General features: G+C 39.2%; 1 protein-coding gene across 1 annotated transcript in view; it reads right to left on the bottom strand.

The window, feature by feature from the left end:
• The window catches only part of LOC110450127, a 32911-nt gene extending 20331 nt beyond the window's left edge, over window positions 1-12580 (bottom strand). Inside the window, exons 1-4 of the mRNA XM_021497401.1 lie at window positions 12532-12580; window positions 7453-7502; window positions 6944-7077; window positions 5785-5909 (exon numbers count right to left, since the gene is read on the bottom strand). Of these exons, the coding sequence (XP_021353076.1) occupies window positions 5785-5909; window positions 6944-7077; window positions 7453-7488 (295 nt within the window). The 5' untranslated portion in view covers window positions 7489-7502; window positions 12532-12580. The remainder of the gene's footprint in view (window positions 1-5784; window positions 5910-6943; window positions 7078-7452; window positions 7503-12531) is intronic.
• Window positions 12581-24737: the final 12157 nt, after the last annotated feature.

Consider the following 24737-nt stretch of genomic DNA (forward strand, 5'->3'; position numbering starts at 1 on the left):
CAACACATTGTCTAGTAATGATACATTACATGTACCATACCACAACACATTGTCTAGTCATGATACAATACACGTCCCCTACCACAACACATTGTCTAATAATGATATAATACATGTACCATACCACAACACATCGTCTTGTAATGATACAATACACGTCCCCTACCACAACACAATGTCTAGTAATGATATAATACATGTACCATACGACAACACATTGTCTAGTAATGATACAATACATGTACCCTACCACAACACATAGTCTAGTAATTATATAATACATGTACCACAACACATTGTCTAGTAATGATATAATACATGTCCCCTACCACAACACATTGTCTAGTAATTATATAATACATGTACCATACCACAACACATTGTCTTGTAATGATATAATAAATGTACCATACCACAACACATGGTCTAGTAATGATACAATACATGTGCCATACCACAACACATTGTCTTGTAATGATACAATACATGTACTCTATCACAACACATTGTCTTGTAATGATACAATACATGTACTCTATCACAACACATTGTCTAGTAATGATACAATACATGTACCCTACCACAACACATAGTCTAGTAATGATATAATACATGTACCATACCACAACACATCGTCTTGTAATGATACAATACACGTCCCCTACCACAACACAATGTCTAGTAATGATATAATACATGTACCATACGACAACACATTGTCTAGTAATGATACAATACATGTACCATACCACAACACATTGTCTAGTCATGATACAATACACGTCCCCTTCCACAACACATTGTCTAGTAATGATACAATACATGTCCCCTACCACAACACATTGTCTAGTAATGATACAAGACATGTCCCCTACCACAACACATTGTCTGGTAATGATACAATACATGTCCCCTTCCACAACACATTGTCTAGTAATGATACAAGACATGTCCTCTACCACAACACATTGTCTAGTAATGATACAATACATGTCCTCTACCACAACACATTGTCTAGTAATGATATAATACATGTCCCCTACCACAACACATTGTCTAGTAATGATATAATACATGTCCCCTACCACAATACATTGTCTAGTAATGATATAATACATGTCCCATACCACAATACATTGTCTAGTAATGATACAATACATGTACCCTACCACAACACATAGTCTAGTAATGATATAATACATGTACCATACCACAACACATTGTCTTGTTATGAAATAATACATGTACCATACCACAACACATTGTCTTGTAATGATATAATACACGTCCCCTACTACAACACATTGTCTAGTAATGATATAATACACGTCCCCTACCACAACACATTGTCTAGTAATGATATAAAACATGTACCCTACCACAACACATTGTCTAGTAATGATATAATACATGTACCCTACCACAACACATTGTCTTGTAATGATACAAAACATGTCCCCTACCACAACACATTGTCTTGTAATGATATAATACATGTACCCTACCACAACACATTGCCTAGTCATGATACAATGCATGTCCCCTACCACAACACATTGTCTTGTAATGATATAAAACATGTACCCTACCACAACACATTGTCTAGTAATGATATAATACATGTACCCTACCACAACACATTGTCTTGTAATGATATAATACACGTCCCCTACTACAACACATTGTCTAGTAATGATATAATACATGTTCCCTACCACAACACATTGCCTAGTCATGATACAATGCATGTCCCCTACCACATCAAATTTTCAAGTCATGATATAATACATGTCCTCTATCACAGCACATTGGAATTGCCTAGTCATGATATAAAACATGTCCCCTGCCACAACACATTGGCATTCTTCCTTATGGTAGCGTGCAACGATGAAGTGTTTACCCGGAAACTTACCGACGATGAAGTGTTTACCCGGTAACTTACCGAAGATTAAGTGTTTACTCGGTAACTTACCGACGATGAAGTGTTTACTCGGTAACGTACCGACGATGAAGTGTTTACCCGGAAACTTACCGACGATGAAGTGTTTACTCGGTAACTTACCGACGATGAAGTGTTTACTTGGTAACGTACCGACGATGAAGTGTTTACTCGGTAACTTACCGACGATGAAGTGTTTAGCCGGAAACTTACCGACGATGAAGTTTTTACTGGGTAACTTACCGATGATGAATTGTTTACCCGGTAACTTACCGACGATGAAGTGTTTACCCGGTAACTTACAGACGATGAAGTGTTTACTCGGTAACTTAGCGACGATGAATGGGTTACTCGGTAACTTACCGATGATGAAGTGTTTACTCGGTAACTTCCCGACGATGAAGTGTTTACCCGGAAACTTACCGACGATGAAGCGTTTACTCGGTAACTTACCAACGATGAAGTGTTTACTGGGAAACTTACTGACGATGAAGTGTTTACCCGGAAACTTACCGACGATGAAGCGTTTACTCGGTAACTTACCCACGATGAAGTGTTTACTCGTTAACTTAGCGACGATGAAGGGTTTACTCGGTAACTTACCGACGTTGAAGTGTTTAGCCGGAAACTTACCGCCGATGAAGTTTTTACTGGGAAACTTACCGATGATGAATTGTTTACGCGGTAACTTACCGACGATGCCGTGTTTACCCGGTAACTTACCGACCTGAAGTGTTTACTCGGTAACTTATCGACGATGAGGGGTTTACTGGGTAACTTACCGACGATGCCGTGTTTACCCGGTAACTTACTGACGATGAAGTGTTTACTCAGTTACTTACCGATAATGAAGTGTTTACTGGGTAACTTACTGACGATGAAGTTTTTACTGTTTAACTTACCGATGATGAATTGTTTACGCGGTAACTTACCGACGATGAAGTGGACGTCGCGGATTAGCTCCCCCAATACCAGAATACAGTGATGAAGTGTTTACTTGGTAACTTACCGACGATTAAGTGTTTACTGGGAAACTTACTGACGATGAAGTGGTTACTCGGTAACTTATCGACGATGAGGTGTTTACTCGGTAACTTAACGACGATGAGGTGTTTGCGCGGTACCTTTCCGACGATAAAGTGTTTGCCCGGTAACTTACAGACGATGGAGTGTTTACTCGGTAACTTAACGACGATGAGGTGTTTGCGCGGTACCTTTCCGACGATAAAGTGTTTGCCCGGTAACTTACAGACGATGGAGTGTTTACTCGGTAACTTACCAACGATGAAGTGTTTACTGGGAAACTTACTGACGATGAAGTGTTTACTAGGTAACTTATCGACGATGAGGTGCTTACTCTGTAACTTACCGACGATGAAGGGTTTACCCGGAAACTTACCGACGATGAAGTTATTACTGGGTAACTTACCGACGATGAGGTGTTTGCTCGGTAACTTAGCGACGATGAAGTGTTTACCCCGTAACTTACCGAAGATGAAGTGTTGACTGGGTAACTTACCGACGATTAGTGTTTACTGGGTAACTTACCGACGATAAAGAGTTTACTCGGTAACTTAGCGATGATGAAGTGTGTACTCGGTAACTTACCGACGTTGAAGTGTTTAGCCGGAAACTTACCGCCGATGAAGTTTTTACTGGGAAACTTACCGATGATGAATTGTTTACCCGGTAACTTACAGACGATGGAGTGTTTACTCGGTAACTTAGCGACTATGAAGTGTTTACTCGGTATCTTAGCGACGATGAAGTGTTTACTTGGTAACTTACCGACGATTAAGTGTTTACTGGGAAACTTACCGATGATGAATTGTTTACCCGGTAACTTACTGACGATGAAGTGGTTACTCGGTAACTTATCGACGATGAGGTGTTTACTCGGTAACTTGCCGACGATGAAGTGTTTACTGGGAAACTTACTGACGATGAAGTGTTTACCCCGTAACTTACCGAAGATGAAGTGTTTACTGGGTTACTTACCGACGATGAAGTGTTTAGCCGGAAACTTACCGTCGATGAAGTTTTTACTGGGAAACTTACCGACGATGAAGGGTTTACTTGGTAACTTACCGACGATTAAGTGTTTACTGGGAAACTTACTGACGATGAAGTGTTTACTCAGTTACTTACCGATAATGAAGTGTTTACTGGGTAACGTACCGACAATTAAGAGTTTACTCGGTAACTTAGCGACGATGAAGTGTTTACCCCGTAACTTACCGAAGATGAAGTGTTGACTGGGTAACTTACCGACGATTAAGTGTTTACTGGGAAACTTACTGACGATGAAGTGTTTACCCCGTAACTTACAGACGATGAAGTGTTTACTCGTTAACTTAGCGACGATGAAGTGTTGGTAACTTACAGACGATGAAGTGTTTACTCAGTAAGGGGGCGAGGATGGAGTGTTGACTGGGTAACTTACCGACGATTAAGTGTTTACTGGGAAACTTACTGACGATGAAGTGTTTACCCCGTAACTTACCGAAGATGAAGTGTTTACTGGGTTACTTACCGACGATGAAGTGGACGTCGAGGATTAGCTCCCCCAATACCAGAATACAGTCGAGGACGTTAAGGCCGACGATCACCAACAGCACGTGCTTGGTGTGTAGGAATCTCTGTCCTTTGTGCCGAACTCTGTTACAATGACAATACTTACCGACGATAAAGTGTTTACCCCGTAACTTACCGAAGATGAAGTGTTGACTGGGTAACTTACCGACGATGCCGTGTTTACCCGGTAACTTACCGACCTGAAGTGTTTACTCGGTAACTTAGCGACGATGAGGCGTTTACTTGGCAACTTACCGACGATGAGGTGTTTGCTCGGTAACTTACCGACGATGGGGTGTTTACTCGGTAACTTACAGACGATGGAGTGTTTACTCGGTAACTTCCGGACGATGAAGTGCTTACTCGGGAACTTACCGACGATGAAGTTATTACTGGGTAACTTACCGATGATAAAGTGTTTACTGGGTAACTTACTGACGATTAAGTGTTTACTCGGTAACTTACAGACGATGGAGTGTTTACTCGGTAACTTTCCGACGATGAAGTGTTTAGCCGGAAACTTACCGACGATGAAGGGTTTACTTGGTAACTTACCGACGATTAGTGTTTACTGGGTAACTTCCCGATGATGAATTGTTTCCCCGGTAACTTACCGACGATGGGGTGTTTACTCGGTAACTTACAGACGATGGAGTGTTTACTCGGTAACTTACCAACGATGAAGTGTTTACTGGGTTACTTACCGACGATGAAGTGGACGTCGCGGATTAGCTCCCCCAATACCAGAATACAGTCGAGGACTTTAAGGCCTACGATCACCAACAGCACGTGCTTGGTGTGTAGGAATCTCTGTCCTTTGTGCCGAACTCTGTTACAATGACAATACTTACCGACGATAAAGTGTTTACTCGGTAACTTACCGGCGATGGGGTGTTTACTCGGTAACTTACCGAAGATGAAGTTTTTACTGGGTAACTTCCCGATGATGAATTGTTTCCCCGGTAACTTACCGACGATGAGGTGCTTACTCTGTAACTTACCGACGATGAAGTGTTTTCTCGGTAACTTACCGACGATAAAGTGTTTACCCCGTAACTTACCGAAGATGAAGTTTTTACTGGGTAACTTCCCGATGATGAATTGTTTCCCCGGTAACTTACCGACGATGCCGTGTTTACCCGGTAACTTACCGAAGATGAAGTGTTGACTGGGTAACTTACCGACGATGAAGTTATTACTGGGTAACTTACCGACGATAAAGAGTTTACTCGGTAACTTACCCACGATGAAGTGTTTACTCGGTAACTTACCGACGATGAAGTGGACGTCGAGGATTAGCTCCCCCAATACCAGAATACAGTCGAGGACGTTAAGGCCGACGATCACCAACAGCACGTGCTTGGTGTGTAGGAATTTCTGTCCTTTGTGCCGAACTCTGTTACAATGACAATAATATTTGTATAATGTCTTTAAAAAAGATTTTCATTTTAGACAGAGTCAAATATTGTATACATGAAAAAACGTTACAGTGTAATAGAGTGGAGGGACGGACAAAGAAACTTAAAGTGCTGTAAGGTATATTTAAAAGGAGACTTTGGAGAATGGGGCGGTCTCAATGGTCCCCAAAGAAGCTTGGATGAATGGGCTTTGGAGTGTGGGCGTTGACAAAAGTGCCGGGATGTGAGGGTAACCCGCAAGTAAGTTGGAGCTGGGGGCCGGAAGTAGGATGAGAGAAACTGACACGGGCCTAAGGATCGGGAGGGAACTGGTTGCCACTCCATAAAGTAAAACTGGGGCGATATCTACGGAGTACGTCAAGATGAGTAATGGAGATGCTGGAAGCCGGGTTAGTTGTTGTGAACCGGTAACTACCGAAATAAAAAGGAGACAAAAAGCCAGAGACTTTTAGTACCGGGACCAAAGCGTTTTATCATCTTAATTTATCCATGATCTTTGCTATCTTTACCCGATCTTTCCTTGACCTCTGCCCTTTTCTTAGTATTTTACCTCTGATCTGAGCGACCTATACCGGATTTGAACCCTGAGTTTACCTGGCCAGTGGTTTAGCCGATTTGAACCCTGAGTTTACCTCGCCAGGGGTTTAGCCGATTTGGACGCTGAGTTTACCTGGCCAGTGGTTTAGCCGATTTGGACGCTGAATTTACCTGGCCAGTGGTTAAGCCGATTTGAACCCTGAGTTTACCTGGCCAGTGGTTAAGCCGATTTGGACGCTGAGCTTACCTGGCCAGTGGTTAAGTCGATTTGGACGCTGAGTTTACCTGGCCAGTGGTTTAGCCGATTTGGACGCTGAGTTTACCTGGCCAGTGGTTTAGCCGATTTGAACCCTGAGTTTACCCGGCCAGTGGTTTAGCCGATTTGGACGCTGATTTTACCTGGCCAGTGGTTTAATCGATTTGGACGCTGATTTTACCTGGCCAGTGGTTTAATCGATTTGGAAACTGTATTTACCTGGCCAGTGGTTTAGCCGATTTGGACGCTGCTTCCTCTCTTGCTATTTCTTTCTCTAGCTGACTTTCGATGTTCCCTAGGTCTGCCTCCGTGGCGTGTGTGCGGGCGAGGGCCAGCGACCCTTGGGCCAGGGTCTATAGAGAAAAAGAATCTGTGTATGTTCTCTGTATACATTATTACCTGATTAGACTTGAATCTTTCTTTGGATTTGTAATACATGTTATTCATATTATTGATCAAGCACCAAGTCAAATTATGCCCAGAATCTTAAATATTTGAATTTCTATATCAGTAATATTTCCTATGCTTTAAAAACAGTCATACAAACTTAAATCGAACACTGTATACTTCTAAATGCTTATATTCCGGATATAAAATATATTCTTTGAGAAACCTGTCCGTTAAAGATGCCCGGTTTAGACGGGTTTCATTCCATCAGATCACATAGACAGGTAATAATTACAGGTGAAAACATGTTATAAGGTAAAAAAAAGAATTTAAATATTTACCTGAAGGCCCCTATTGCCCTGTCGTCTCCCTTCCATATCAGTCACCTCACCTGTGGATGTAGCGTGATGAAGAGGTCAGTCAATCTTACACAGTGAATTCGATTTTTACCGTATTAAACATTACAACAAAGAATATAACTGTTTAGGGTGACACACCTGTGCGCTTCCACTGTCCAGGCGGAAATGTCTACGAGAGCTAATCAACTATTTACCTAATCACGGGTGAAAATAAATCAATTAATACTATAAGGTCAACATTGGGTCTCACCGCGCGAGCTGGTCAGACTAGTCAATGACCTTACTTAGCCAACCCATCCAAACAAACCGTCCATTTTACAAAATCCATTTTTTTTTTTATCAGAGGTGGGAATCCAAATCCCCTGAGATTGGGTGGGGAGCAAAAGACACATGTGGAAATAACATACTACAGGAAATGTCCAAGCTTGTTTGGAGGGTAAGGGCTTGTCCCGATTCCCAGAAACCGTACCTGGATCCTGCACTATTGATATAACTCAAAAGGTGTTTGTCCCGTTCTATTTTCGACTTGTACTATCTCCGAGAGCCACCGGAAGTCAATCCTATTTAAGTCCTAGCTTACCTTAGTGTAATGACTTTTGGAAAAAATCGTTTAAATCTGTTTTTCTTTCACAATAATAATCAAGCATGGCTGCATGAGAATGTAAGTATTTTCCTACTGGCCTCGTGTTCGCCAAATTATCTCTTGTCGAGGACACGGAGGAACGAACTGAAAACCGTCTCCTGTATCCAAGGGTCCCTGATCATGTCTAGCGGTTGGCTCCTATCACGGAAAATCCGCTCTCTCCTCAGGTTAGCTCGATTTAAGTTACGGTGAAAAATAAAAACAAATGCCATCTTGTTGTCGTAAGTTACGTTTAATCTTCCGCGAACCTCAGGGCACACGTAGGCTTACACGACTTTTAGTGAAACTTGATTTAGACGTTAGTTACGTCTACGTGTTGACTTACGACCTGTAGTGAAAGTGTGTCCTGTTCTTCATATCATATCTTCATAACTTCATGACTTTTGGAAAAAATCGTTTAAATCTGTTTTTCTTTCACAATAATAATCAAGCATGGCTTCACGAGTATGTAAGTATTTTCCTACTGGCCTCGTGTTAGCCAAATTATCTCTTGTCTAGGGCACGGAGGAACGAACTGAAAACCGTCTTCTGTATCCAAGGGTCCCTGATCAAAACAAATGCCATATCTTCTGTTTGTAACCCTTCGATTTCGAAGATAAATGGATATTTTTCATGTAACGGTTTTCCCATATTTTGGCATATATATTGTATGATGTATGTTATATTTATGCTATATTACTATATCCATACATGTTGTATGATATATGTAGGAGAAAGGCATTAAGCTCAGTCAAGCATGATATATAGTATCATTATATAAACAATGATAGATTGATAATGAATTAGCTAATAGTATGCAGTACATCTTTATTAAGTCATTAATACTAAAACTTACTTCAAGTCACCAGCCCACAGATTATTTTACTATTAAATAATATATATGTATTAACGTGGTAAATATTATTATATATGGAATAATTACCATTATTGAACTTTTAATAATAACCCTTTTCAACCTCTTATTGCTCGAACATTGGTAAACGATAGATTTGCATCAAATATGGACCATTGATAAAAAAAAAAAAACATTGACAGAATTGAAAAGCGAATGGTTTCTGATCAATACTGATTAGTTATTGATCAATAAGTGTGTTTTTTTGTACGATGACGTCTTAAGACATTTTTATCGCTGATGGGTTATTGATGTGTTTAATTATTAATTCTTAATCGCTTGAATATTGTACAAATACCACAGTCACAAAAGATTAAAATTCTTTAAATTGTACATAAAAATAATTTTATTCCCACATTTTAAAGGAAGATGTTTAAAATGAAAACCGAACTTACGTTTTGCGCCACCTCATGTTTATCACCCTACTGCAACGTTATAATCAAAACTAGTTTTTCTTGATATTTATACAGCAATATTTACACCTAGATGACTTCACAGAAACTGAGTGTACGAATTTAGAGATGTTTTCCTCGTAAATGATTGATCCCAAGCAATATGTCTTGATACAAAAGTCATATGCATAATTTATTGGCGAAAGGGAGACTCTCTTACTGTCGCTGTGCTAGTGATACCTCATGTGAACTCAGTAATTCCTTAAGATTTATTATATTCGTATGTGTGTTATTAGCCAATACGTCTTCTTGCAAACTCGGAAAACAATCTATTTCATTAAAATTACTGAAATATCTTCAATAATTTTATAATACTAGTTTAATTTTAGTCAGGATTCAGAACGTCGGAAAACACATCAATATAAACATAAGGACCGACAAATTTACTAGATTGGTACTCATATCTACAACACTCAACTTTAAATATATGATTCCGTTATATACAAACAGGGATGGACCTTCGATATCGAAAATCGGGGACTTTTACATCGACATCTGCATATATTCGACTTGCGTCCGTCGTAAACAAACAAGTCGGTCTGGGTCAATTTCATAGGAAAAGAAAAGGGAAAGAGACATGTGCACCGACGCGGATGATGATTTGTCCGCAGTCTAGAAATGCATTTAATACTTGATGTTTGTCATTTGTCATCTAAACGCAATGACATACATTCTGACAGTATACACATTGTTTTCTTTCCGCTTCTGTGATTACCTATGTATAAGTTACCGTCATCGCCATGACGATAGCTATATGTGTCATGTCATCAGATGTACAACAGATAGTAATAACTCCGACAACACCACAGACGGTATAGTTAATGACAGTTCAAGTTTGATATTAACTTTGAGTCTTGCGACTCATCAGTGTAACACATATACATGATATATATATATATATATATATACTTTCTCATAACATTGACAAATATCGAAAATACTAATAAATACACAGACGAGACAAAACACTCGGAGAGCATAACTACTTATGTTAATAAAGCTCTTCTTGAATTTGCATCTTTAATGTATTTGGCCAATTTTGCTAATTCATTTGTGTTTTGTCCTTTAAATAACTGAATTAATTTAAACATGCTCGGTTTTTTACAATAGTACTTTTTTAAAAATTTCTCACGTAAATGTTAATGACAGTATCACAAGTCTACGACAACATTTGACATCTGACACAAGTCCCTACCTCAACAGGTATTTATCAATTAGGCTTAAGACTATAGGGTCGTANCCCCCCCCTTCCCTTCCCTTCCCTTCCCTGTCCCTCCTTACCGTACTTGCGACCTTCAGTATGCCGTACCTACTCTGGTATCTACTCATTCGTGTGTTAATTAACTGTAGATAATAAAAACGGCCGTAGGTAACTATTTTTAAAACATGTCCAAATCATAATGACGACTGTACTTTAAATGTTTAAACAAAAACCTTGTTTACAGTGTAGAAACACATCAATCTGGTGTGACCTAGTGTGGTTAAACTACTCCCTGCATTGTCAACATTTAAATGAATTACGAGGTATACTTAGTTAAGGGTTATTTTTATCTCCTTATGGGAGATTTGTGAGGGGGATACATCATGGGATGTTCAGTCTGCATGCGATAAAACATGCGACTGTGAAATCTTAGCGCAATAAAGTAAGTTCTATTTTGCAACTTCGATGACTATTGTAACTACCTTGTCGTTATAAATATCAATGTTGTGATCCATCATCTGTCGTGCCTGCTGTAATACATGAATATGTTAAATAGAAATATATAGGATATCAGTGGACTCTATTTCCACATCAATATCTTTTGATATTCATGGTGGTAAACATTTATATAAGAAATAAGCCTATATATGATATAGGACCTTACAAAGTTTTTACATTTAATTTGAGATTTTCAAGTGAGTTAAAAATATCTTATCTTACATAATGTACTAATTGGTAGTATTGACAAGCATTGACATTCTCTAGCACACGTAAATGTCATTGTTTGATTGTGCCGTATACACTGTAGTGTAGCTTGTACGTTGAGAAAAGTTGGGACGGTTTAAAAGATGGCGGCTGTCGATTTTTCTACTTGAAAACATTTTAGCGATCAACGGATGCACTGAAGCAAGTGATAATAGATAAGACAGTTATGAAATACTAAAATTCCACTCCAGGAAAGCATCTATATTAAAATACAGTGTTTGCAAGGTGACGGGAGCCGGCAATCGGGACGTTCAGTCGATGACGAGTTTGAATTTGAACTGGTCACAAAATGTCCTTTACACAAGTAGTAAGATGCATTTTAAAGAGGTGACCTAGATTTATACTTACGACTGCGTACGGTTGTGACATTGGATGCACAGTTGTAAAAGTGTACGGTTGGGACTGCATATTCCCACAACGATTGAGCGGTTGGGACTTCCATCACTAAAATGTTTGTTTGTATTTGTAATTGCAGATACAAAAAAATAACCACATTTTTACCAATGGAGACGCACTACTGTTACGCATGTAGCTTTGGGGATGAAAATCTGCAGTGTGTCTAATGTGTTATTTTGTATCTGCAATTATAAAGACTAACAACATTTCAGTAATGGAAGTCCCAATTGCTATTGACGAATATGCAGTCCCAACCGTACATTTTTTCAACTTTGCATTCAATGTCCAACCGTACACAGTCGTAAGGTACGGAGTGTCCAAACCGCACAAATATAAATATAGGTCACCTCTTTAAAATGCATATTTCTGGTTTACAGGACATTTTGCGACCAGTTTAGATTAGTATTCATCTGTAAAGGCTTCTAACTTCTTAACTTATTAACCCATATCAAGGGTCACCTCTTTACAATGCATTTTACTACTTGTGTAAAGGACATTTTGCGACCAGTTCAAATTCAAACTCGTCGTCGACTGAACGTCCCGATTGCCGGCTCCCGTCACCTTGCAAACATTGAGTTTTAATAAAGATATTTTTCCGGAGTGAAATTTTAGTGTTTCATAACTGTCTTATCTATTATCATTTGCTTCAGTGCATCCGTTGATCGCTAAAATGTTTTCAAGTAGAAAAATCGAACATGTTCTGAGGACTCACCTTCTACTTGTTTTGGCAGCCGCCATCTTTTAAACAGTCCCAACTTTTCTCAACGTGCAGGCTACACTACAGTGGTATAATGTAATGGTAAACATGCTGGGCGCAAGGCGGCTAAAGTGACAGTTAGTTTTTCAATGTTTTAATTCTTTCATTCAACTGAAATTGGCATAATTGTACCTTTCAAACTAAATCTTATTTATTTATCCACGATCATCAAAACGTTACCTTTACCGTCATAAGGAGGACAGATGTTACAATGTATTTGGTTGCTGTACAACGACATGTTGTATGCTCTTTCAACAATCTACTAATGTACTGTCTTCGTTAGTTCACTGCAATTTTGTAAAAGGATAATGCTATAATAAAACCAAAGAATTTTTCAACAAAGTAACGTATTGCAAGGTAATCGATAGTCCCCCACCGGTAATGATTTATATATTAAACAAACAGTACACGTATGTACCTGCTATTAAGAAAGTATCCTGATACATAATACAACATAAAAAGCATCTTTGTAATGTAAAAAATGTTTTGTTAAAGGTAAGGTCAAACGTCAAAGCATAAGTCACAGTAAGGTCATAGTGACCTACTTCTTGCACTCCGCCATCCCAAGATGTCCTTCTACACCAGTTCTGATTACTCCAGGTGAAATAGTACAGAAGATATGCCCTGGAGAAATTCTTTCCAAAGTAAAGGCAAAAGTCAAGGCATAGGTCACAGTGACCTAATTCTTGCACTCTGTCATTCCAAGATGTCCTTGTACACCAAATCTGATTACTCCAGGTGAAATAGTACAGAAGATATGCCCCGGACAAGCATTTTCAACGGCTAATTAAGGTCAAAGTTCAAGTCATAGATCACATTGAACTAATTATGGCACTCTGCACTCCGCCATCCCAAGATGTCATTGTACACCAAAACTGATTACTCCATGTGAAATAGTACACAAGATATACACCGGACAAGCATTTTCAAAGGCTAATTAAGGTCAAAGTTCAAGTCATAGATCACATTGAACTAATTATGGCACTCTGCACTCCGCCATCCCAAGATGTCATTGTACACCAAAACTGATTACTCCATGTGAAATAGTACACAAGATATGCACCGGACAAGCATTTTCAAAAGTAAAGGTCATAGGTCCTTGTACATCAAATCTGGTTACTCCGGGAGTAGAAGATGTGTCCCGAGAAAAAGAATTTATCCGACGGAAGGACGGACGAAGTGCAAACCTATGCCCCCTCCCCAAACGGTACCGGTGGGGACTAAAAAGAAATATGTTCATTTTGACTTTCAGACAACGATTCTATGCCTATATGTGGTATTGGTGACAAATAGAGGGCCTGTATTTATGAAACCGTGAATTCATAAAATACTGTGCCTCACGACGTCTAACACCGTCAAAACATTGAAAACAGTATTCGTCTTAAAGTCTTTCCAAATTTCTTACAAATCATTGACAAAAAATGATTTTTTATCGATCTATCACTGACAAAAGAAATTAGGCTTGAGTTCTGAATTTGAATTTGAGCACGAGAGCGGGTTCATGATTACTGACTGTTGAAAACTAGTAAATACCCGTCTGAGTGCTCTGGTACTACTGATTTAATCTATACTAAAGAGGAATTAATGCTTCAGCATGTTCATGCATACATATTTGGAAACAGCATTATTAAACCAAAACTTTAAATTTTGAATATTAACCATATCCCAATACATTAAGTTTAGTCTAATACTGCTATACATTGGCGTTTACCTCAATACCATTTACTAACTATAGTATTTGGAACTCAACAAGATGAAAACTCTCAAAGACAAAGCAATGGGCCGTCAGCTTATCGTGAACGTCAACCAATCTACAAGTAGTTGTGGCCTGAACTTTCTACAGACATGATGACAGATACATTTAGTATGTGTTATAGTTTCACAGGAACTGTATCTTCTATTTGTGACTAATCTTCGAGAATCAAGATTCTGTGAAGCAGATTTTTTTTCTTGGCTGAAAGTCTTATGACAATAAAATCAGTTTTGTATTTATTGTTATTATTTAATCGTTTTTATTTTATTTCATTAATAAAAAAAAATTATATATATATAAAAAAAGCCACTTGTTCAAAATGGTCTAAAACATACAAGTGAGTGATCTGTAATGGTAGGTTGTCGCTATAGGATGCATAGACCTACATATGTCCTGGAAATTGAAAAATGTGGTGTATAAATATTTATGTTTAATGATAAAGGTTCCGTGACTTGTATAATCGCGACATAAACCTGCCACCCTTAGTCAGTTGTAAATCAGCTGTATGTGTGTGGCGACCACTAACGGCTAATCTTGTACAGGTCTGGCTTTCAATATTAACAGACCTTTGTTCACATTGAGTTTACGTAATAAGATAGTATCTTTCCAGTTAAAAGCAAATGTTTTCTATTTTCAGATCACTTGTATGTACTCTGACATCAAACAAGTATTTAAAAGCATGTTGAATCTTGATATTCTTTGGTACATTTGCACTAAGTAAGGAATACACGTGCTTCAGTACATGATATACATGTATGTATACCGTACCCGCTATAATAACAAGCCGTTCGGGTTGTCTCGCCTCTGTCCCGCTTTGACCATCATGGCAATGCATATACTAGAGAAACTAACTTAAAAGCAATAACAATTATGTTGATGGAGATGCTAACAAAGTCAATGGACCATGAAAGGTATGCCGCATCCAGCATTTGATGCATGAGTTGAGATGTACTACCTAAGTCAGTAAGATGCATCTATGTTCTACTTTCAGTGAGACTAAGTTAAACGCTAAAACTTAAGTTGACGCCGCCGCCGCCGCCGCCGCCGCCGCCGCCGCCGCCGCCGCCGCCGGAAAACCAACGCCTAAGTCTCGCTTCCGCTAATTCGTCGCGGCGAGACGAAATGAATTTAAATAAGTTTAATTTCTTGCATGATGATTTGACAGTTAATTTATAAAAAAAAAAGTAGAAAATAACTCGGTTTCAATATCCAAATCCAAACCAAATTAATAAATATTCTGACAACAGTTCAATCAAATCAATTTAAGGCCGCTTCTGTTAAATTTCAGATAAACTAATCTGATTTGTGCAGTAATATATGATGTAACTACTAGTTCTAAATGTGTTTGTTCATCTTATTTATACCCATTTTATACTTCAATTTTTGGGGAGTGACATATACTGAATGTTTTCAGCGCTCTATCTTTTACAAAAACATCCCTTACGCGCTTAACACAAATATCTTCGTTCGTTAAGCTAAAATAAAGACAAAAACTAGCATCAAAATATCCAGTAGAACAGGACATGGTGAAACATGTTATTCATTTCGAACTACCTAATTAGAGGCTGTATTGAACAGATGGATTTTCCATGATTTATTGAAAACGGCTAACGGTATCAATATCCCGATGGACGTAGGAAGGCTGTTCCGTAATATTGTTGTTGATCTGTTAAAATATCGCCATTGCCGGAGTCGGCGACAATGCGTGTAAGTGGCTGGTACACCAGTACTTACTCAGCACATATGATTTAAATAATCTGTGAAACATCATAATTTATCCCACATAACTTAAAAGAATGTTGATGTTGATAAATTAACATGTAACATACAAAACATGTAACGGTCTTGCCTCACAGCTACTGAGAAATAACTAATAAATTCGATAAAGTTCACTGAAAACAGAAAATGAGCACATAAGCAACCCTATAAATATAAAGCGAAGTATAAACACGCACATAATTCGGCTTTTAAAGACAATTAGTGTCAAGAAGAACACAGTGTTCATTTGAAATTCCTTTGTACTTTAACAATTTCTCGGTGTATATCAAAGATCATACTGCATCAAAACGTGTTTATTACCTACAACAGGACACTTCATTACTACACTCCACGACAATCTTAAACAAGAGGCCCATGGGCCTTAACGGTCACCTGAGTCTACAGTATTTATTTTTGTGGTTGAAATATGTACCAATTTGAGTAAAAAATAGTATAATGTTAACTTAACTTTGTCAGGACCATGAGCTGATCATTCCTAGACCAATTTTAAGTGAGATCGGCCTATTAGAACTTAGTAGCAAAATAGCGGCCATGGCAGCCAAATTGTATTTCTGATTGACCCGAAAAATAACAACACTTTGTCAGGACCATGAGTCGATCATTCCTACAAACTTTAAGTTCAATCGGTCCAGCAGAACTTGACTTTAAGTTTGAAATAGGTTTTCAAAATGGCGGCCGTGGCGGCCATATTGGATTTCTGATCGACCCGAAAAATAACAACACTTTGTCAGGACCATGAGGCGATCATTCCTACCAACTTTCAGTTCAATCGGTCCAGCAGAACTTGACTTTAAGTTTGAAATAGGTTTTCAAAATGGCGGCCGTGGCGGCCATATTGGATTTCTGATCGACCCGAAAAATAACAACACTTTGTCAGGACCATGAGGCGATCATTCCTACCAACTTTCAGTTCAATCGGTCCAGCAGAACTTGACTTTAAGTTTGAAATAGGTTTTCAAAATGGCGGCCGTGGCGGCCATATTGGATTTCTGATCGACCCGAAAAATAACAACACTTTGTCAGGACCATGAGGCGATCATTCCTACCAACTTTCAGTTCAATCGGTCCAGCAGAACTTGACTTTAAGTTTGAAATAGGTTTTCAAAATGGCGGCCGTGGCGGCCATATTGGATTTCTGATCGACCCGAAAAATAACAACACTTTGTCAGGACCATGAGGCGATCATTCCTACCAACTTTCAGTTCAATCGGTCCAGCAGAACTTGACTTTAAGTTTGAAATAGGTTTTCAAAATGGCGGCCGTGGCGGCCATATTGGATTTCTGATCGACCCGAAAAATAACAACACTTTGTCAGGACCATGAGGCGATCATTCCTACCAACTTTCAGTTCAATCGGTCCAGCAGAACTTGACTTTAAGTTTGAAATAGGTTTTCAAAATGGCGGCCGTGGCGGCCATATTGGATTTCTGATCGACCCGAAAAATAACAACACTTTGTCAGGACCATGAGGCGATCATTCCTACCAACTTTCAGTTCAATCGGTCCAGCAGAACTTGACTTTAAGTTTGAAATAGGTTTTCAAAATGGCGGCCGTGGCGGCCATATTGGATTTCTGATCGACCCGAAAAATAACAACACTTTGTCAGGACCATGAGGCGATCATTCCTACCAACTTTCAGTTCAATCGGTCCAGCAGAACTTGACTTTAAGTTTGAAATAGGTTTTCAAAATGGCGGCCGTGGCGGCCATATTGGATTTCTGATCGACCCGAAAAATAACAACACTTTGTCAGGACCATGAGGCGATCATTCCTACCAACTTTCAGTTCAATCGGTCCAGCAGAACTTGACTTTAAGTTTGAAATAGGTTTTCAAAATGGCGGCCGTGGCGGCCATATTGGATTTCTGATCGACCCGAAAAATAACAACACTTTGTCAGGACCATGAGGCGATCATTCCTACCAACTTTCAGTTCAATCGGTCCAGCAGAACTTGACTTTAAGTTTGAAATAGGTTTTCAAAATGGCGGCCGTGGCGGCCATATTGGATTTCTGATCGACCCGAAAAATAACAACACTTTGTCAGGACCATGAGGCGATCATTCCTACCAACTTTCAGTTCAATCGGTCCAGCAGAACTTGACTTTAAGTTTGAAATAGGTTTTCAAAATGGCGGCCGTGGCGGCCATATTGGATTTCTGATCGACCCGAAAAATAACAACACTTTGTCAGGACCATGAGGCGATCATTCCTACCAACTTTCAGTTCAATCGGTCCAGCAGAACTTGACTTTAAGTTTGAAATAGGTTTTCAAAATGGCGGCCGTGGCGGCCATATTGGATTTCTGATCGACCCGAAAAATAACAACACTTTGTCAGGACCATGAGGCGATCATTCCTACCAACTTTCAGTTCAATCGGTCCAGCAGAACTTGACTTTAAGTTTGAAATGTAAAATGTTAACGGACGACGGACGACGACGGACGAAAACGGATAGCAATAGGTCACTTGAGCTAAAGCTCAGGTGACCTAAAAATGATCAACTTTTCTGCACCGTCCCATTTTACGAGTGTTATCCCTCGACATACCTCCACGTCAACAATAACATCCCGGAGGGGAGATACAGTGATAAATAATTAATTTGTATTCAAGGCAACTTTTTTTAAACATTTACAGGTTTCGTCTGACAAGTCGTTTATAAAGTCCAAATCATACAAAAATATGTCAGTTCTGAAATAAATACCGAAAAACTGTTAAATTTACATCAGCCATAATCAGCACTGTTCTTAAAGAAAACGTAAAACTGTATACTACCAACAGTCTATTACCGAGCTCTTAGTTCTCCGTACAGTGTAATGACCCCACCTCTGAGCCAAGGTACTCACAGTCTATTACCGGGCTCTTAGCTCTCCATAGAGTGTATGACCCCCACCTCTGAGCCAAGCTACTCACAGTCTATTACCGAGCTCTTAGCTCTCCATAGAGTGTAATGACCCCCACCTCTGAGCTAAGCTACTCAGAAATAAAGGTAACGCTGATGTTCATTATATATAACACAGTAATGTTCAACTGATGTTTAATATTTTTGAGAAATATTTGGGTCCTTTATATTCTCGAATTTAACTGCACTCAGGGCAACAATATGTGTCAATAATTGTAATTAGCGTACGTAAATAAACTTACCTGTCCCGGTCCTCAACCCAGATGTATATGACGGCGTTCCAGACCGGAGTTAAACAAGCTCGGTGTGTCTGTCCTCAACTAAACACTTATAATTACGTAAGTACCTCGTCCTGTGCGTGCTGCTTTAACTTCAGGCTCGTTAACCACACGAATGTTTGATTGTATCTCTTAGAATTCACACTTTCCACAACTGCTCGTCATTGAAGTAAAGCCAGACGACTTTTCATTATTGAAATTATCCTTTTTCTTTTTGTTAAAGCAACAGGCACCTAGTAGTACTAGTGACGTAGTGGGTGATAGCTTAAGGTACATATTCCCTCTAGATAATCGTACCAGTATGTCATTAGTATACTGTTTGCAGGTAACTCACAACATTTCTTGTGTAAATGTAGTAACAATTATTAGCAGAACCCATCTGATGAATTATGTATGTGGTTTTGTAATTAGATAGTCTCGGAAATGAAGATCCACTTGGATGTCGAATTCTAAATGACGTCAATTCACAGGCTTTCTTCTGCCATACACTCTTTGATGTTATGATAGTTAGATAAATTCTAGAAACCAAGAAATCTTAATTATAACTGAGAATTTCACTCGATAATCGCGTCACCCATGCAGGATTGCAATATAAATTCTGTTATCCATTGCACGATCCTGAACATACAGAGCAATATATCAGCAGCAGATTCTTGGAGGACACCACATTAGTCGCCTTATACGAGCAAACAGCGAGATTGAACAGGATATAAGACACATATCGCGGAGACAGCAGATGGTCATTTGTCGATTAACGCAACTGTTTTTATTACATTTGTTTCAAGTGCTTGTATAATGAAAAATAATTTAATGCGATAGAAAGGTATTGGGAAAAGACTGTGATCCCATCTGAGTCGAGGATGTGTTTGTTTATGGTATAGCGTCCTCACAATAGATAAGGTGATGTGAAAACATGATCACAGATGGTAGAGCAACTAAACACCAAATAATCATTTAAAATAGCTTAATGTGACTTCTTTACATCGGTTCCTTTATGTTTGAATAAAGTACAGCCAATATTATCAAAACAGGAAGTTTTGTTTCAACATTAGAACGTTCTTATCCTTGCTTACATTTGGTTACAAATACAATGCTTTTCTACCTAGCTCAAGGTTAGTTTCCACCAGTTTTATTGCCTACCTTATCAAACATACTTCCGTCAAAACACCACTTATTATTCTCTCTTAATATACCACCGTTTAGGAAAACTATCAACTTACCTTCTGATGTATTTACAACGAAATGTGGATCTCAGTTATCAGTATACTGGAATATTATTTGTAATCACCCGCATACCTCCAGGAATAGATTCGTTGACTTGCTTTTTAGCTCACCTGATCCAAAGGACCATGGTGAGCTTATGCCATACCGTCGTCCGTCGTCCGTCCGTCAACTTTCCCTTTAAAACGCTACTAGTCCTGAACGGCCAAGTAGATTTTGACTAAATTTGGTCTGGAGCATCCTAAGGCCAAGGGGACTCAATTTTGTATAAACGGTGGGTGTGGGCCCCTGGGGGCAGAGGGGCGGGGCCCAATAGGGGAAATAGAGGTGAAACCTTAAAAATCCTTCTTCTACCAGGGGAATGAAAGGATTTGTTCCATATTTGGTCTGGAGCATCCTTGGGGGAAGTGGAACAAATTTTGTATAAATGATGGGTCTGGCCCCTCTGGGGGCTGAGGGGCGGGGCCCGATAGGGGAAATATAGCAAATTCTTTAAAATCCTTCTTCTGTAGGAATGAAAGGATTTGTTCCATATTTGGTCTGAAGCATGCATGGGTGACGGGGAACAATTTTGAAAAACCGTGGGTCTGGCCCCCCAGGGGCCTGAGGGGCGGGGCTCAATAGGGGAAACATAGCAAATTATCATTTAAAATCCTTCTTCTTCTGTAGGAATGAAAGGATTTGTTCCATATTTGGTCTGGAGCATCCTTGGGTGAGGGGAACCAATTTTGTATAAACGGTGGGTCTTGCCAGCCAAGGGCCTGAGGGGCGGGGCCCAATAGGGGAAACATAGCAAATTATTATTTATAATCCTTCTTATTCTGTAGGAATGAAATGATTTGGTCCATATTTGGTCTGAAGCATCCTTGAGTGAAGGGGAACCAACTTTGTATAAACCGTTGGTCGGGCCCCCAGGGGGCTGAGGGGCGGGGCCTGATAGGGGAAATAAAGCAAATGCTTTAAAATCCTTCTTTTTCTGTAGGAATGAAAGGATTTGTTCCATATTTGGTCTGGAGCATCCATGGGTGAAGGGGAACAATTTTGAAAAAAACGTGGGTCTGGCCCCCAAGGGGCCTGAGGGGCGGGGCTCAATAGGGGAAACATAGCAAATTATTATTTAAAATCCTTCTTCTTCTGTAAGAATGAAAGGATTTGGTCCATATTGGGTCTGAAGCATTCTTGGGTGAAGGGGGACCAATTTTGTATAAACGGTGGGTCTGGTCCCCCTGGGGGCTGAGGGGCGGGGCCTGATAGGGGAAATAAAGCAAATGCCTTAAAATCCTTCTTCTTCTGTAGGAATGAAAGGATTTGTTCCATATTTGGTATGGAGCATCCTTGAGTGAGGGGGAACCAATTTTGTATAAACGGTGGGTCTTGCCAGTCAGGGGCCTGAGGGGCGGGGCCCAATAGGGGAAACATAGCAAATTATTATTTGTAATCCTTCTTATTCTGTAGGAATGAAATGATTTGGTCCATATTTGGTCTGAAGCATCCTTGAGTGAAGGGGAACCAACTTTGTATAAACCGTGGGTCGGGCCCCAAGGGGCCAGAGGGGCGGGGCCCAATAGGGGAAACATAGCAAATTATTCTTTAAAATCCTTCTTCTTCTGTAGGAATGAAAGGATTTGGTGATATTTGGTATGGAGCATCTTTGGGTAAAGAGGAACCAATTTTATATAAACAGTGGGTGTGGCCCCCCTTGGACCTGAGGGGCGGGCCCAATAGGGGAAATAGAGGTAAAACCTTTAAAATCCTTCTTCTACCATAGGGATTAAGGGATGTTATCCTAGTTTAGTCTGGAGCATTCCTGGGCCAAGGGAACTCAATTCTGTATAAACAGAGCCCCACCCCTATGCCCTAGGGGCATAGGGGTGGGGCTCTGTTTGAAGTTTGTTCTCGCTATATCTCAAGTACTTGATGGATCTTTCTGCAATTTCATATGTACTTACAGCACCTACTATCGAGTGCTATATATTTACTTCATACCAATTATTTTAAACATATTCATGTGAGCGAAACAGGTCCTCTGGGCCTCTTGTTTTATAGAAGAGCAACCATCTGTTAAAAACTAATTTCACAAAAGTTTACGATTTAGGGAAACAAATTCCACTTACAGCAATCCATTATCACAGTAAATGAAAATGTGTCATATGTTCTTTATACCCCACACAACATTCTAAATGCTTCTTTACCTTCTTAAATAAATTATACCATAGGTTCTGCCTATGAACGTGGTCGAATATGATGTTATCAAAAACAAATGTATAAAATCCTTGCCAGTTTCATCGTTTCACCAGTTAACGATTGTAATACAAATAGTACCTATACCTTTGCCAATCGCTTCTCCAATCCAAGCTGGGCACATAGTGTCGTTAACATATCTTTAACAACCTTGCTTTAACAACCTTGCTTTAACAATCTCCTTCTGGCAATCTGTAACATTGTAAATCTTTTATAATCCCTACTAATCTTTCTATAACAAACTCTCTATATGATACTATCTCTTATATACCCTCGTTTTAACGATCTTCCTTTATTAATATCTTAAACAATATCCCTCGATATTATGCCAACACAGATGTAACGCCGAACGTCTGCTTGATAATTGGTGGAAATATAACGAAGATTTATTTGTTCTTCAACAGTGAGCCGAGGAGAATGGCGGTGGGCAACACGTACCGAAGGAAAAGAGATATGTCGGCTGTCACGATGTATAATAACATCTGACATCTGTTATCTCACTAAATAATGCATAACCTGGCGATGTAGCTCGTTAGGTGTGAAACAGGTAAATCAAATAAACGCCAGGCGACGTCAGTAAGTAACACAGCACGAGGTGTTAACAACCCCGGAACATAGTGACAACAAACCCCCCTTACTTTAGACCGAGACATTGGTTGGAAAACCGAAAACGCGCAGTTCAACATCTCTGGCATTTCAACGGGAAACGACGTCGAATATATTGAGCATTGACACCAACATGCGCATTTGGAATTTACCGTAAAACGTTGCAGTGAACATGTCCGACATGTGTTTGCATAGAGGCACTAAACTTTACCTAGAAAAAACTTCGGTAGGCTACTTATTAAAATGTCTCGATAAATAATAACAATTATATCAACTTTGGATTCGAAACAATTTTTAAAGGATGTGTATCTGTTGAATAAACCTTTCTAGAACGATATCCATATTTTATTTATCAAGTATCCAGGCGGCTTTGCTGTATACTATCACCATTACATACATTTTCAATAAGTAAGCTAATATGTGCAATATTACGAGTAATGACGTCACAAGGAACAATACGATGACGTCACAAATTCGCAGCAAATGAAAAATAGGTGACATTTTTTGTTATTAATATAAACAAAATTGCAAATATACACAACATCTTTCGGTTGCGTGTATGATCATACAGGATCTCAGACTCGTCCATATTTAAGCATTGAAGTGTTTTTGTATGGTATTTATGATCTATTTGAATAACACTGCTTTGCAAGCAAACACCATAATGCACGCTAGCGCATTATGATTTGTTTGCTTGCAAAGCTGTTTCATTCAAATAGATCATAAATACCATACAAAACAGTTCAATACTTATATTTACGTTTTCTCTGCCTCTTACGTTCTTTTTTAACTTATAATTTATAATTAAAATTGAAAATGCCCGCCTTATCGACAGTCCACACAATTTCGTTCTTAAGCATTAAACTGTTTTTGTATGGTATTTATGATCTATTTGAATGACACAGCTTTGCAAGCAAACAACATAATGCGCGCTAGCGTTTGAAGTGAATGATCTTGCGACGGAGCACAGGTTCGTTACAAATGTCTGAAATGACGAATGTTTATTTGTGCTGTGACTCATATCAGTAGGTCTGTAACATATATGTGTCAGTAGGTCTATAGAATATGTGTATTCAGACATTTATAACGAACCCCTGTTGATCAGTGCAGTGTAACAGACGACATTTCTGATAAATTGCATGAGCGTTAAAATTGTTTCCATTGCCGACATTGGTGATTTCAACCGATGTGCATTTTGTACGATATTGCAGACCTTGGTCTTGTTTTCGTTGTAATAAAAGTGTTTTTTTATTTTATTTTTTATTTTGCACATAAATTTACAATGACATTATCAAATCTCACAATGCCCAGCGATATTTCAGCAGCCGTCATGTTTATTTACATTGGATATTGTAGTTCCGGTCAGTGTTGTAATTAATACGCT

Source organism: Mizuhopecten yessoensis, unplaced genomic scaffold (genome assembly GCF_002113885.1).
Source record: "Mizuhopecten yessoensis strain PY_sf001 unplaced genomic scaffold, ASM211388v2 scaffold4999.3, whole genome shotgun sequence".
Taxonomy (NCBI): domain Eukaryota; kingdom Metazoa; phylum Mollusca; class Bivalvia; order Pectinida; family Pectinidae; genus Mizuhopecten; species Mizuhopecten yessoensis.